The sequence below is a fragment of the Ovis aries genome, chromosome 26, assembly GCF_016772045.2.
Source record: "Ovis aries strain OAR_USU_Benz2616 breed Rambouillet chromosome 26, ARS-UI_Ramb_v3.0, whole genome shotgun sequence".
Taxonomy (NCBI): domain Eukaryota; kingdom Metazoa; phylum Chordata; class Mammalia; order Artiodactyla; family Bovidae; genus Ovis; species Ovis aries.
The window spans coordinates 10,233,902-10,250,743 of record NC_056079.1 but is presented as its reverse complement, the minus strand read 5'-3'; the positions used below and the strand labels follow the sequence as shown (position 1 = coordinate 10,250,743).

Below are 16,842 nucleotides of genomic sequence, written 5' to 3'. Positions count from 1 at the left end.
TGGAATTTATGCGATCTCACAGTTCTCCAGTCTTTTAATAAAACTATGTAATCTGGTAAAGGGAAAGAAAAACTACTGATAACAACAACAACAAAAAAAGGCAACAAAACCAACTACTGGCTAATCAGGAACATCCTATGAGCCTAGGATTCTCCATAATGCACTGTTCCCCTGTTACCTGACACTTCTACACACACTTAGGAAACTTTCCACTGTGTGCAGCAAACAATCAGAGTTCTTACTCCATGATCAACTGAAAATTTGCCTGCCGCTGAATGTTGGTCTCTAATTTTCTATCTCCATCAAAGGTCTTTATACAGCTAATTTAAAGTATACACTTGTTAAGGTGCTGTTTGATTGCAGTTAATTAGAATATACTAATCGCTCTTTCCCATTACATATTTTACAACCAATTTGATCTAGGATAGGGTATATCCCGGAAGCCCTGCTATAAAGAATCTAACTCGTGATGGCAGGAATTAAAGATCTCTTAAACGGGGTTAAGGTTATGATTCCCATTAGTCTCCATCTCCTGTGCTTGAAGGCAGGATGGGAGACTTGGCATGATAACCAGTAAAAGTGTATTTGTGTAAGTGTCCATTATTTGAGAGGTTATGTGCACAAGCACTCTCTCCTATATATGCATATATGTACAACACACACACACATTTTGATTAGAGGATGAAAGTGCAAAATAGCAAGACTCGGAGCACTAATATTTTCTATGATCACAGAAACCATTTTCCACATATAACCTCAAATATATTGATAAATTACATTGACTAAATATTTGTACACATCTTGTAATAGCAAAAGCTCTGGAGAGACAGGGCATTTTTTTACAGTTCAGGAGGAAGACGAAGGCTGAAAGAGGAAATATTATTTTTGAAAATAAGGCCCTAGATAATCAGGTTCAGGTAGAGGACCAAAGTCACTGGACTTCAAGCATCCTGCATGGGCCAGTCTACTTCTAAGTTCATTTACTAGGCAAGTAGTAAGTAATTCTAAAACTTGCCTAATCTGGAGAAATTTCCAAACATAATGAAAGCATTTTTCTTTCTGGAAACTTAGTGATTGGGCACAAATATTTTAAAAATTAAATGAAAAACTGCTGACAAATATTTAAATATCTTCAGACTTTTTATACAAATTAGAAGTGTACTTGAATATTAGCCTATAACATATATTAATATAATTAGTGTAGATTCATGCAAGAATCAATACATAATAGATGCATATACACATGTTATTTCCACAGAATAAGTTAGAGAAAATGATGTAGGGAATTAATCGTAAATCTTCACGCTACTATCTGTCTATATTCCAAAAGATTGTGTAGTCAGCTGTGAAAATATTTGCCCAAAGAAACCTAAAGAAATGTTAAATTGCAGGCTAATTTGAGTCCACAAATAATTGGCTCTATTATTAAACATTACTGTAAGTAGCTGACAAAAAAAAATTCTTGCAACCTTGCAACTAGCAATAAGTGAGTTAACACTGATTAAGTCGTTGAAATACAGCAACTTGTTTTTATCCCTACACACTACGTAGTTCAGTTCAGTTCAGCCACTTAGTCCAACTCTTTGCAACCCCAGGGACTGCAGCACATCGGGCTTCCCTGTCCATCACCAGCTCCCAGAACTTAAACTCATGTCCATCGAGTCAGTGATGCCATCCAACCATCTAGTTACCTTTTTTCCAAAATCAGCAGTTAGAATAATAAAATGTCAGTGTAGGCAACATTCTCTTAAGCATTGTTAAAGCTCCTGGGTTTATCAATCAGGAAATTGATACTAGGAGATATTCAATTACCCACACAAGATCATACAGATTTAAGTGAAATCAAATCTCAGATTTTGGCAGGATTCATTTTATGTCTATGATAATAAAATATCAAGATTAATTTTTTCAAGCAATAACTCACTTAACAGTCAACCACAACAATACAACAGCTCCAATTATTTTAGAACATGCTTTTATGAAAGCTACTGCATTATTTTAATTATATTAAAAATCAAAAACATTCCGGCATACCCTCTGACTTAATTTCACTTTTGATAATCTATCTTAAATAAATGTTTTTGGATGGCAACAAAAACATAAAGCACAATAAAACACTTCATTTAGCTTTTTGAATCTTATGAAAGTATAAAAGAAAACCACCAAAACATCTAACTATAAGAGATTGTTAAGTAACTTCTTTTAAACCTACACAATGAAATAATAGTCATTAAATTGATACTGTGGTAGGAGGATATTTAATGACATAGATATTTTTAATTTAAAAAGTATACATATGATGCTACGTTAAATACATGATAAAAACAAAATAAAATGATATATATATCACAATATATTTTACAGTTTATACAGCTGCATATTTTGTGTTTTGCATTTCTCTTTTGTATTTACTACATTATTATGCTTAAGAACTTTTTCTTATGTCGGCAAAGGAATACTCAAACTGCAGTTTAATCATATAAGGAAATACTCAGCAGTGGTTATGTTAAACAAACAAGTTCAAAATACATAAGTAAAGAAAAATCTTAGCAATACAAAGGTGAGTAAAAAACAAACTTGTAAAAGCCTCCATAGGGTAAACATGCAATGAATTTTAAGACTCTACTATTCTTTTAAATTAATCTTTAAAATTACAAAATTTTATTAAGGCTATATTTTAAATCTTGAATTTTGGTTTTGGGAGAGTAAATAATTAAACATCCCAATAAATGTCACAATAGAAATATTTCTGTTGGAAGTATTTTCATTCCCTTCATTCCATAATGTTATCTATCCTAACTTTCCTTTTTTTCTTTTTTGTTCCCTGAATAATTTTAGTTTTCTTTATTCTCATGCTATTTTAATAAGACAGTGGGCTGGGGGTGGCCGGTGGTTCTTGTTCCTGTTTGTCTTAGCAGGCTTTGAAAGAAACGTTCTACCTGGGAAGGTGATGGGGACTTCTCTCAGCGGTGGCTGACTGACAGCCCTTGGCCGTGACACTGCTCTGGTGGACTTGGTTCTGCAGTTTTTGCCACTGTATGTGGCAGTGTGCTAGAGCTAATCATATTTGAGGATGGTTCTCACACTGGCAACACTCACAAGAGAATGAAAGGTAGAGCACAACATGCCAATTCAGTCATTTATAACAGAAATACAAGAGTTCCCAGACAACTGTGCAAGAACCCCTCAAACTCCTCCCTTCCCTAAACAAAATGCATGGGAATAAACAGATTATGGGAAGGTTGCTTGGTGAGCACTGACTTACCATAAAAAGTTAGTCATGTTATTTTATTTATAGAATATGCTGCTAATGCTATTAGCCCAAGCCTGCCTACTGCATCAAACGTTCAGAAGGCTAACCCCCCACGGTATTCCTGGAAGGGCATTAAGATGAAGATCACCAAACTGCGCCTTTGGGATTTTGGATTTGTTTGTCCCTATCTTGTCGATACCTGTTAGAAACATTTGGGGCTTCCTTGGTAGCTCAGCTGGGCAAGGATCCTCCTGCCATGCAGGAAATCTTGGTTCGATCCCTGGTATGGGAAGAGCCCCTGGACGAGGGCATGGCAACCCACTCTGGCATTCTTCCCTGGACAGTCCCCATGGACAGAGGGGCCTGTCGGGCTACAGTGCATAGGGTGGCAAAGAGTGGGACACAACTGAAGTGACTTAGCATGCACACACGCACGACATGTTAGTCATCATTCATTCATTCAGCTTACTATATGTCGGCATTATCTTACACGCTGGGTATACAGTGGAGTCTTGAAGAGTCGGACACGACTGAGCCACAGCATAGAAACATTTGTCCCTTAGATATCGTCAACCCTGTCAGTAAGATGAGAGAAGCTGCCTTGGGAACAAATTCTATTCTTTTTGGTAGAGGCTCTTTTTGTGTAGATTTGGTCTCATATCATGAGGTGTCTTCTCATCCATTATTATGTAACTGTTTATTTGAAGCCTTAAGAGATTTGTGAGGGATCTTTCTCTTACTCTTGCCTACAAGGACAATGTTTCCTGGATATTATATTACCAACACAATGTAATAAAAGATTTTAAGATTTATTCATATTTTAAACAAAAATAAAAAGTTTTTTGACATTGCTCAATGGAAAATATTTTTAAATAAGACTTTCAACATATGATTGGCTAAACATGGGAAATAATATTTAAATGAATATATCATATATAATGAAAAATCAATACCAAAGCTGATTCAAGAGTAAATTGTTTCAATATTTTGTAAACTGAAATTTCCATTTGTTTTAATTTTTTTCATCTGTTAATTTTTTTCACTTGCTTTAAAATTTTTTCATTTGTTGGTACATACACACTTTTATTTAAATGCAAAAACAGTTTTTTTATTTAAAATATTTTTAAACTAAATTGGAAGCTATTGATATTGTATCAAACAATATCAATTGAAATGCACAAATTTTTTAAAAGTTAAAATATTAAATGATCTGATATAAATATTATTAGCATGACAATTTGGAAAAAGTCTTGCCAAATCAGTACCAGGAAATTGAAAACTCAATTAACATTGGTTTCTGCACTATTTCAAGGTTATTTTCCCTCAAAATTTATTAAATAATGAGATTTATCTAATATAAAGGAGACACACACACACATAATTTGGATTAAGTCATCAAACAACTTTTCATTTAACTGAAACATTTTAAAATATATATGTTAAAACCATTAAATTTTTGCTTTCCTTTTTGTTCAAATTAATTACTATTAAAAGGCAAAATCTTAAAATATATAATATGCCAGACAAACATCAACAGGAAATATTTTATTTAAAATCTTACTATGAAATTTCTAAGTGACAGACTATAAACACAATAGAAATATCACTGATTCATGATTATATTTAAAATAATAAACTGGTTGTTATTGTTGTTGTTTTGGTTGCACCATAAAGTACTTGGGATCTTAGTTCCTAGACCAGGGAGGAACCCATGCCCTGTGCAGTAGAAGTGTAGATTCGTAACCGTTGGATCATCAGGGAAGTCCCAAAAGTAATGAACTGTTTTGATCCCACAGTTACTAATAATATTTTGAAGAAATGAAAAATAAATTTGATTTAAACAGATAACTTTAGAAATAAAATATATTTAAGGCTAATGATAATAAATATATTTAATAAAAATATATTTAAGGGCTTCCCTCATAGCTCAGTGGGTTAAGAAACTGCCTGCAATGCAGGGTTTGGTTCCTGGGTCGGGAAGATCCCCTGGAGAAGGGAACGGCAACCCACTCCAGAATTCTTGCCTGGAGAATCCCATGGACAGAGGAGCTTGGTGGGCTACAGTCCATGGGGTCACAAGAGTTGGACATGACTTAGCGACTCAACCACCACCACCACCAAGGCTAATAATACTTTTCATTACTTTAATGTAGTTTTGAATCAAAGTAAAATGAAGTTGGCAGTAACTAAAACATTATCAAGTGCGTTGAATTTAATAAGCAGAATATTAAGTTCTATGGAAAAGCATTGTGAAAAATGTGAATAAGGAACCTTTGAGTGATAAACAGATCCTGGATCTGCATTTTAGGAAAGACCTACAGTATAAGTAATGATATACTTGAAATAAAGACTTAGTATTCTAAACTCAATTCCTGTATGTATCACACATAAGAATGCAAGGTATTTTCACTGTATTTAATTTGATCATAAAACAAACATACTTTACCTTGGGAATCTTTATATACCACATCAAATTAAAATTAAATATCAGCTTTCTACGATAATGAGAAAGGGAAATTGTGATACATCCCATGACAAAACATTCTCCAATGGTTAACCTCTTGGATTATCCTGTAAGCAACTGGATTTAAAAGAAAAATATCAGTGTACTCTTTGTTTTTTAATTTGATGATATGAACAAATCAATGATGATGTTGCTGTTTATTTGCTCAGTCCTGTCAAACTCTTTTGTGACCTCACGGACTATAGTCCATCAGGCTCCTCTGTCCTCTGTCCATGGGATTTCACAGGCAAGAACACTAGAGTGAGTTGCAATTTCCATTTCCAGGAGACATTCCCGACCCGGGATCAAACCTCTCCTGGTTGGCAGGCGAGTTCTTTACTGCTTAGCCAAGGGGGAAGCCCAAATCAATGGTAGGAGGAACCTAATATTTATAGAGCATATAATTTTATATTTATCTTTTAAATAATTTTTAATCAAGCTTATGAATACTGTCTAAACTTAGGAAAATGCTCTCCCAGGGTGGGGAGAAGTTCACGGAAATAAAGTAAATTGACATATTTGTTTTCAATAATATAACAACACAACTTTTAAATCTCTATTCAATGGGATATCATTATCCTCTCAGGATATTCTATTCTAAGATAGTTCAAACTAATCAACATAGACACATACACACATGGAAACCCACTTATCATTTCTAGTTGTCAAATTTGTTGAAATGTCGGTTTTTCTATTTATGCTGCTATTTTGTATATAATCACAGCTTAAATCTAGAAATATTTATCTTCCAAATAATAAAACTAATTCCTGAAATTTGCATCAAGTTCTTTTCAGTTTTATCAGTAACTGCTCAAAACCAGTCCATACTAGTATCACCCTATAACTGCTGAAATATTTTTTATTTTAAAAGGTAACATGAATAAATCTTTCTGCTTTAGTTAACACTTAATGAATAACTGGTGGAGCCATAAACCCAAAGTTATTAAGTATCAATGCAGTCCATGAATGAGTTGGTACTTGTAACTGCTATTAGTTACTATTAAATACAATTTAACAAACTTGTATAAACTGGAGGGCAAGAAATCATGATATAAACAGGTGACCGAGCCACCTTGCTTTCATCTTCGTGTAACTCAACTAGGAGAGCATGTTTCCATTCTTACTTGCCTGGGGCACTAGTTAAGTAAATTCTATAGACTTACAGCATTTTTTGGATTCTTTATTTTTTTATACGGTAATGTTCATAACCTGATGTTAGCATCAAACATCCCAGCAGATTCCTAAACATACTCTATTCTACTGAATACAGGGAATTGAACAGGACTATAATCTGATTATATTCTTACTAAAATCAACAGCAGAGTTGGGGGGTATATGTGAAGCAATACCAATTTGAACATTTTGAAAACAGTTATTCAGTCTTTTATTTTGGCAACAGCATTTTATCTTTCAATTTAGGCACAAAGTTCTGAAAATTTGCCAAATACTACAAAAACCTTTAAAATATTCATATCAGAAAACAGGAACAATTTTGAGGACATGGGGGGTTGTGAAACAGTCCAAATCATAAAACGTATCTCTCTCATAATGCAAGCACTAGGTAGACAACTGTTTTCTTCTAACAATATCAGGTAGTAAATTCTTCCATGATGCTGCTTTCTTTTTCTTTTAATTATGCTTCTTTCTATTTCTTTCAAATCTCCTACTTCTTGGAAAAATGCCTAGAAAATATGTTTATTGTAGTAACTGATAGATGATTCTGCTAAATTCTTAATTTTTTCACTAATTTAATACCAAGTTTTGATTCATCCACCTTTTTTCAGTAAACTTCTAAATGTATGTCCTATAAAAACAGGGAAGATAGTTTTCCACCATCACTAAGAAATACCTTGGTCTCTCTTAGCCAATGATTTTAACCTTTAAATAACATTACAAGTAATCTGTATAATATGCTATACTTAGGGATCTATCACCTATTTTATGGTAGTTGGATGACTAGTAAGGTGCCTTTCTAATCATATTTCTACAAGTGAGTATCTCTAAAACCACATAGAAAAAAATGCCAGAAGTCCCTAGACTTCAAAAAGAATGTTGGATAATCAATGAAGTAATATCTGTTCATTAATATTGATATGTAAGAGCAAAATTACACTCATGTTTAAAATGTATATATATATATTTAATACAGATGATTAAATACATATAATCAAGTTATGTTTATTCTTGGTAGAGTTTTGTAAGAGAAAGTGCTGATTGAAAAATGAAAAGAGTTCTTAGATATAAAGGTATTGCACTCAATACATCATAAACATATAAATATTAGAGTAATATTCAAATTTGGAAATATCATTTGAAATAAACCTTCAGATTCTCACCTTTTCTGCTAAGACTTATAGTCTAAGATATATTTTTAACTGCTGTGCTCATCCAGAATAATTTTTATTTTCTTATGTTATAACCAATCTTTCATATATACTGCTTAAAACTCTTTCTTCATTTAGAAGCTAAAAGTGTCACCCCAAATAAAACCCAAGGTTCAAATATATGTGCATTTTCTAAAAATTACAGTGAAAGTCATATTCTGTTATTCTTTACATTACAGGTGAAGTCAAACAGGCTGCTGACAAGATAGAAATTAAAGGATAAAAAGATTTCATCTTTTGTTTGATCTTCACTGACTGATAAATCTATTTCATCTCTTAGATGATAATTTAATGGAGAAAAAAAAAACAAAACTTGCTTCTTCATAATCTCTCAGACCGTCTAAATGTTTTCTTTAAAGTTTCATTCAATTGAAATATATTTAATCCTAAAATCAATAGCTACACTTTTATACTGTTGGGAGAAAACTACCTAATACAGCTATAACAGATTAAAGTCCTGAAAAGATAGAAATAATGAAAAACATGGATAAAAATCACTATAATAAAATGGACAAATACTCAGTGATTGCCAGACTGCAATGTATTGAGCATTTTTAAAAGTTCCAAAATATAATTTATCTATCTATAAGTCAATGTTATACCAGAATTATATTAATTGTGTCAATATTTCATTGAGACTAAATTATACCTATAAACACACCTGGTTTTGTTTGAAAATATATATATCACATAAGCAATGACTATACATACTCACTTCTACCTATTTTACTAAATCAACATTGCTGTTACTAGCTGCCTTTTAAATTATCAATTAGTTATCATGCTCAAGGAATCTAACATGCCTAAAAAAGATAAAAATTTATTAAATATCCTGTTCTCATATTTTTAAACATTTAGACATGGAATAAATATTTCAACAGCTTACATTGAAATCTTTTTGGTTTTGCAATGTGTGAATGGGGAAAGGTATGTGATAAATTTAAAAACCCATAATTTGTGTGGCAACAGACAAGATAAAATCAGTTCTTTCAGAAAAGTAATTATATTACAACACGAGGAGTTCCGAGCCTTATTTAATATTATGGGAATGTAAAGGAAATAGTTTTTAGGATTCACAGTTAAGTACTTTTCTAGAGATGTTATCTGATAATTTATAAAATAATCACCTATATCATATAAACCTACACTCAATCTAAAGCAGGTATAGTTCAAATGAGTACTGGTACTACATTTTCCAAAAGCATCCTATTTGTCCCTAGGTTTCCTGAGATGTCTGATACATTGTTGTAAGTTTTAAAGTACTAAATAATAAAAATAAAATAACTGAGTTCTTCCAGAGTAGTTAAGCAGAGTTCTAAGACACAGCGAAATCTATAGCAGAATACAATGGAAGGTGCAGAGACTGAAGATGGTCAGCCGAGATTTGATAACAGGCTCTCTATTGAAACAACACAACAAAGACCTGAAGTTTCTTCAGCCTTTGCTGCTTTGCCTGTAAAATGGACAGCCTATTTTTCCTCTGTTGACTGTCAAGTTACATTGCCAGATGTGTGACTGCCTGTAAAGTTTATGAATTTATGTAGGAAGGCAGATTATCTCTCTACATGATTATTGTTACAATAATTACCAATGTACAGGCACAAAAAAGTAGCCTTTGAATATTGTTTCCTTTCTATCTGCATGTATGATTCATGTGTTCAGGTCACAGCACTTAAAAAATTCGTGTGAGTCTTGGGAAGAAGGACTAGCAATTCACCAGAATTACCAGAAAGTTTTATCAACTTTTCTTCTTCAATTTCAGGTACAGTAAATTATTTCAAGAAATATGTATATATCGGCCTAGCTTAACTTTGTATAACACAAACTGAGTTACATTCGAACTACTGAAAAGTATTCAAACTGATAAGGTTGATTCACTTTTAAATAAAAGTTTATGTAGTCTTTCAAATGATCACACAGTGGTTAGACTTTTATTATGACAGGAGGAACTGTTTTCCATGCTTCTGTGAATCACCTCCAAAATGTAACTATATGACTAACTGGTATTTCTCACATGAGTGAATCATATTATACTTTAATCGGTACAAGGAACTATTTTTTAATGTATTATGGAAGAAAACAAGCTTAAGGAATTGAAATTTCTACAGATATGCTTCAATTATATTTCAGTTGGCATGATTTTTTTTTTTTTTCCGAATAGGACAGAAAATCCACTGCCTCTCCTAAAATGAGCTCCACGTACATTTTTTTTTTTTTTTTTTTACTGGAGTCATGGTGACCGAACAGGGATAAATGAGTGTGTTAGGCAGGTTCTAGTACAGCTTTCCACTGCTCCATCTGCTGGATCAGCCTACATCGCCTGCACCAAGTGGTAACCTCTAAAAAGTAACACGAACTAATTCAGCAGGTGGCTTCAAAAGGCTCACGAATGTTGCTTGAGAAACTTATTGTGACTTCTTAATTTGTGTTTCGCCTAGAGTTCCAATTTCACCGGTAATTAAAAAAATAATAATAATGAGGAGCCCTCAATCGCCATTAAAACAGTAAGGCACTGAGGATACGCTTCACCGTAGGGGATCTAATACAAACAAGAAGGAACTAGGCTATACATCCGTGGCAGGTTTGCACACTGCTCCAACCACAGAGGTAGACGTTTCTCCTAAGGGTCCTAAGAAGTCGTTCTCCTCATCGAGAAATGGAAATATATGAATAAAAGTTTTAAAGAGATTTAAAAAAAATGCCTATCAGTAAGCACATAAAGACCACAGAATAAAATAATGCCTGTCCAAAGAGGATTTACCCAAAGACCAGGAAGCCCTCGGCTTTTTTCCTCCGCAGCATCTTTGCAGGCAGCTCCGGTGTCGCGCTTTCGGACCAGGCAGCCACACTTTTCCTCCAGCTCCCAGTCACAGACGGGACAGTGTGCAGCCGCCGCCACCCGCCAAGCTGTCCCCGCCGTCCCCGCCACCACCGCCGCCACCACAGTCGCCACCGCAGCCGCTACTGCAAAGACAGCGTTAACTCCTCTCTTGGAGTCGAGCGGCTGCAAACTTCCCCTGCTTCACATGTACCTTTTCCTGCAAACTTGAACGTCCTTCCTTGCAGAAGGGCCAAGGAAAACCATTATAAGCATCACAGGGAACAGTAATAAAGGACACTCCCGCAAGGTAAGACCTGCGCCTTAATCAGAGCCGCGATGCTCAACCAGATGGGGAAACACCACGGCCAGCGGATCCTCCCCGCCCCTCTCGGAGACCCTCGGCCAGCAATGCCCACGCCACCGGGGAGGGTGGCTGCAGCCGCCACGGGCAGCGCCAGGCGGAGGTAAAGTTTGACAAATGACGATTGCTCCCGAGGAGGAGAGACCCCGGGCAGCCCGCAATCCGCGCGGGCCGTGCCGGGGTCGAAGCCGTGCAGGAAAGTGCCACGTACCTTGCTGCGATCGCCAGGCGGGAGGCCGAGCAGGGAGCGTCGCTAGAGGTGGCGGGGCGAGAGTCCAGCCCTGGCCGCCGGCTCCCTCCCGCGCGAGCCGAGGCACCGCTGCCGCGCCCGGGCGCAGGGCCGAGGCACCGCCGCCGCGCCAAGGGCGCAGGGCACCGCTGGGCACTTGGCCCAGAGAAGTTGGGCAGCCTCCTCCGCAGCCCAGGCGAGCGGCGCGAGCAACACGTTTAGTTTGAACTTTCCAGCTCCAGTCCCGGCAAATACACACTCACGCACACACACGCGCGCGCGCGCGCCGGGAGAACCTCTCAGAGGCGAGCGAACGGGCACCAGGGGCTCTCTGGCCGCGTCTCTCTCGCTCGCTCGCTCTTATTGGCGCGGAGGTTATTGTTTTATTTATTTATTTCCTCCTCCCGGCTGCGTCCTCCTCCCGCGCCTCCCGCCCCGCCCTCCCTCCTCCTCGGCCCCCGGGTCCGTGCGGCCGGCCCCGGCGCTCCGGCTGCGGCGCGGCGAGGCTGCGCGCGGCTGGCGGGGGCTGCGGCGGCCGGGGCTGCGCGCCGGGCGGGGGCGCGGGGACGGGGCCCGGGAGCCGGGCGGGCGGGGAAGGCGAGGACCGCGGGCCGGAGGTGAGGGGACAGAGGCGGAGGCGGCGCGGGGAGGACCGTGCGGCGCGTTTCCGCCAGCCGGGAGGCTAGGGCGACGCGGAAGAAGCCGGCACGGCTACCTCCCGGCCCCGGCAGAGCCCCGGCGCCCCGGGACCCCGCGGCCCCCGCCTCCCGGCCGCCTGGAAGGCTCAGCCCCCGCCCGCCGACCCCCGCCCTGCCGCCTTTCCAGCTCGCCCCGGGCTCGTCCTAACCCCTCGGGGACGCTCCAACGCGCCACCACCGCTCAGCCAGGGAGGCGCGAGATGGCCTTTTTTTTTTTTTCTAAATAGTGGTTTAAATGCTACGCAATTCGGCTTCCCTCTCCTCACCGTCCTCGCCCCCGACTACTGGGAGAGGTGCAGTCCACCCCCGGTGCGGCGCCCGCGCCTCGCTGGGCTGGCTTCACCACGGTAGGAAATGCGAGAGGTGGCCCCAGACCGCAGCCTCCGAGCGCAGTTTGGGGCGCCCTGGTCACGCTCAAAATCCACCCACGAGCTCCGGCACACGGATGTCTCCGATGCTACGATTCGCCCCCTAATGAGCTCGCCTGTGCCCATTGACCGCTGATGCCACGGTCTTTCAGTGACAGTCTACCTGGTTCCCAAAACTGCAGGAGGGATGACCTTAGAGCTGGCCTCCCTCCCCCACCCTTTTCGGCCTCAACGCCGGGCCGGGAAGAGCCCGGCTCCCATGTAATGAAATTGATCTTCCACTTGCATCTTCCCGAACCTACTTTGGAACGGCTTCTTCAGCGCATACCCCTTGCAGGCTTCCCGTTAGGCAAATCTGGTTTGGGTTTTTGTTTTACGGGTTCCTGATTTCAGTCTTGGAAAGGGGAAAAATAAAAGGAAGTAATTCTCGAATAGATAAATAGTCAACGAATCACCATCTGAGACTGGAGAGCAGTTCTCACCTCTTGCATTTGGAAGCAGGGCTCCTTTCCTCGGTAATTTATCCTACAAAGTCCTAACAGTTTGGGGCTATATCGTAGTAGGGCTCCAGCTATAGCAACGCTGTGACACTAGAGTCCTTACCATTACCTGTTATAATATGCACTTACTGTTTTTTCTGTCCAAAAATAACGTCCAACTTCTCTGCAACGTATTCATCAGATAGCCATCCCATAGTGTTTTAGATCTTTTCTCAGAGATTCCCGGGTAAATGTACAAATACTCCTTAAAGAGCTGATTATTTCACTGATTTTACATTTTCATTGATATCTGGAGTAAGCCCCCCAGAGGTCAGACAAGGAACAGGTGAAATTCTGAAACAGGAGAAAACGGGGGAAAAAAAAATCATCCTTTCAGAAGGTTACTATTCTCTGGCACCAGGTTTAATATACACTTGTCATTTTCAAAGAAGCACCAATATCTGGACATCCAGCTCTCCCCTCACTCATGAAGCACCAGCTTATTACGAGAAAAGGGGCCACTCTAGTTGAATTTAAGACCCTCCTATCTCTGGATCCTACTCTATGGTAGGATCCAGAGATAATCCCCCCAAAGCAGGGACTGCCTCGTTGGTCAACCAAATGGTGGATATGAGGGTGTGCCCATTTCTCAGGGCGTCGCTGCCAGTAAAGAAGTAAGATGGTTGTTCAGAACTTAAAAGGACCACTTGTAACTTAAGACCCATGACTTTGGAAGCATGTATATCTCTACAGAATACAACCCCACCCCCACCCCCCCATGTGGCCAGCATCTAACACGGGGGAACACCTATCTGATGTTGATACCTTTATTGTTGTTGTTCAGTTGTTCAATCGTGCCTGACTCTTTGTGTCCCCATGGACTGCAGCACGCCAGGCTTCCTTGTCCCCCACCATCTCCTGGAGCTTGCTCAAACCTGTGTCCGTTGACTTCATTGATCCTTTTATAGTGCTTTGCATACAACCGTCTCTGGGTACATATCTTGTTGGTTTGTTCCTATTGGCTGAAAAACGATTGAGATGGCATTCATATCTAAAATTTTTCTCAGGGAATACAGCTGTGCCCTAGTACCACTTTCTTCAACCTCTCCGTATACATTTGTTTCCAGTACGCTTCTGTACTCCAGTGTCCAGAGTAACCAGTGCTCACAGGAGATGCAAGCCACACAGTGATGGTCATTGTGACTATCGTTAGGAATACACACATCTGGTGCTGAGAAAGACGCTGCCTCTAGGTGCAGCAAACATCATAACCTGAGATCAGAGATGGAGAAAACATGCTTAAACCGGGAACTGATATTAATCATCGTAGTAAATCATTGAATATTTTAAAATGTCTACTATCTTTGAACTTCATCTGTTTCAATGACTGTGTTTATGTTTGTACCCACAGCATAAGACTTACTTCATAGAATTTGTAAGATATGTGTGGAAGGAATTAGAATTATAGAAATGTAAAGGGGGTGTGTAGCCTTTTTATTCGTTAAGGGTCACTGAATCAGAGGGAAAGTAAATATTAATCATTACACAGATATTAAAGAATAGCAATGTTGAGAGTTTATTTTGAGAAATATCAAAAAAACCCACCATTTTATATAAAATATATAACTATTGGATTGATTAAATTTGTCTTTTGCATTTTTTTTTTTTTTGGCTACATCATAAGATCTTAGTTCCCTGACCAGGGATCAAACCTGTGACCCCTGCAGTGAAAGGAAGGAGTCTTAACTACTGGAGCACCAGGGAATTCCCTGGATTGGTTAAATTTGTTTTAAAATATTCTTCAACTTCTTACAGTGAGCAAGGCAAATAAAAGGAGATTCAGTTCAGTTCAGTTCAGTCGCTCAGTCGTGTCCAGCTCTTTGCTACCCCATGAATCGCAGCACACCAGGCCTCCCTGTCCATCACCATCTCCCGGAGTTCACTCAGACTCACGTCCGTCGAGTCCGTGATGCCATCCAGCCATCTCATCCTCTGTCGCCTCCTTCTCCTCCTGCCCTCAATCCCTCCCAGCATCAGAGTATTTTCCAATGAGTCAACTCTTCACATGAGGTGGCCAAAGTACTGGAGCTTCAGCTTTAGCATCATTCCTTCCAAAGAAATCCCAGGGCTGATCTCCTTCAGAATGGACTGGTTGGATCTCCTTACAGTCCAAGGGACTCTCAAGAGTCTTCTCCAACACCGCAGTTCAAAAGCATCAATTCTTTGGCGCTCAGCCTTCTTCACAGTCCAACACTCACATCCATACATGACCACAGGAAAAATCATAGCCTTAACTAGACGGACCTTAGTCAGCAAAGTAATGTCTCTGCTTTTGAATATACTATCTAGGTTGGCCATAACTTTTCTTCCAAGGAGTAAGTGTATTTTAATTTCATGGCTGCAGTCACCATCTGCAATGGTTTTGGAGCCCAAAAATATAAAGTCTGACACTGTTTCCACTGTTTCCCCATCTATTTCCCATGAAGTGATGGGACCGGATGCCATGATCTTAGTTTTCTGAATGTTGAGTTTTAAGCCAACTTTTTCACTCTCCACTTTCACTTTCATCAAGAGGCTTTTAGTTCCTCTTCACTTTCTGCCATAAGGGTGGTGTCATCTGCATATCTGAAGTTATTGATATTTCTCCCGGCAATCTTCATTCCAGCTTGTGTTTCTTTCAGTCCAGCGTTTCTCATGATGTACCCTGCATAGAAGTTAAATAAGCAGGGTGACAATATACAGCCTTGTCGTACTCCTTTTCCTATTTGAAACCAGTCTGTTGTTCCATGTCCAATTCTAACTGTTGCTTCCTGACCTGCATACAGATTTCTCAAGAGGCAGGTCAGGTGGTCTGGTATCCCATCTCTTTCAGAATTTTCCACAGTTTATTGTGATCCACACAGTCAAAGGCTTTAGATGTAAAATAAAAAGGAAGATTAAAGAAAATGAAAATTCTGACCCCAGATAAGGAAGCTGTTTTGAGGCCGTAGGTGACATGATAGGTAGATGGTGGGAATCATGAAGAGAGTCAAAGATATTATTAGTGTCCTTTCACTTCTGGCCCAGAATAGCTAGAACCCTCAGGAAACTCCTTAAATCACTGCTTAAGATCCTGAATTTATGGAAATTTGCTTAGACACCACTTTTTTGCCTGTGTAATAAAACTATGCTAGAGAATGAAATCAGATCAATAATCTTCACTTCCCCAATCAATAAATTGACTCACTTTTCATAAAAGATAAACTGAGTCATATTTATATTTGGTAGCAAATGTTAGTAATTGTTTTAAATCTGTGAATGTTCATGAGCAAGTCACACATACTCCCCTTTTCCAAAATCCCTCTTTAGTAATTCATTCCTAGTTATTTAGTGCATTAAGTCTCTTGCTTTTCAGGTTCTCCAACATTTATAATTATTGTTTCAGTAAAACAAAAAAAAACAAACAAAAAAAGTCCCTGCTCTATGTATACACATTTTGACGCAAATATGCACATTATAAAGCAAAGATTCTCAATCCACCTCTTCAGTCTTAAGTTTCTTATGCTCATCTCACCTGTCAAAGTTGAGAAGGCAGGTTCCTCTTTCCCATACCAGGTAGCATCACTAGGCATCACTAAGTTCCTCAACCTCTGACTCAGGTTTCAGTGAAACCCTGGATGAGGAACTCAGGGATCCAGAGCGTCAACAGTACTGGGCCATTTTATATAATAGACTTGAACTTCTGCAGATTTTGATATCCTTGGGGG

The 16,842-nt window shown here is 39.1% G+C and overlaps 2 protein-coding genes across 2 annotated transcripts in view; one reads left to right on the top strand and one right to left on the bottom strand.

Annotated features, from left to right (window-relative positions):
• Window positions 1-11,916, bottom strand: part of TENM3 (teneurin transmembrane protein 3) — a 2,757,765-nt gene extending 2,745,849 nt beyond the window's left edge. Inside the window, exon 1 of the mRNA XM_060406900.1 lies at window positions 11,534-11,916. The gene's annotated coding sequence lies outside the window, so the exon portion shown is untranslated. The remainder of the gene's footprint in view (window positions 1-11,533) is intronic.
• LOC132658686 (basic proline-rich protein-like) lies at window positions 11,440-12,476 on the top strand. The gene is made up of 2 exons (XM_060406917.1): window positions 11,440-11,767; window positions 11,926-12,476. Exons 1-2 carry the CDS (start codon window positions 11,440-11,442, stop codon window positions 12,474-12,476), a joined length of 879 nt encoding a protein of 292 aa, XP_060262900.1.
• Window positions 12,477-16,842: the final 4,366 nt, after the last annotated feature.

Bases quoted from the DNA above. Each gene is read 5' to 3' on its own strand.
- LOC132658686 (XM_060406917.1), top strand. From the start codon at position 11,440: ATGACGATTGCTCCCGAGGAGGAGAGACCCCGGGCAGCCCGCAATCCG. The intron at 11,768-11,925 runs GTTTAGTTTGAA...ATTGGCGCGGAG, and splicing joins GCGAGCGGCGCGAGCAACAC to GTTATTGTTTTATTTATTTA.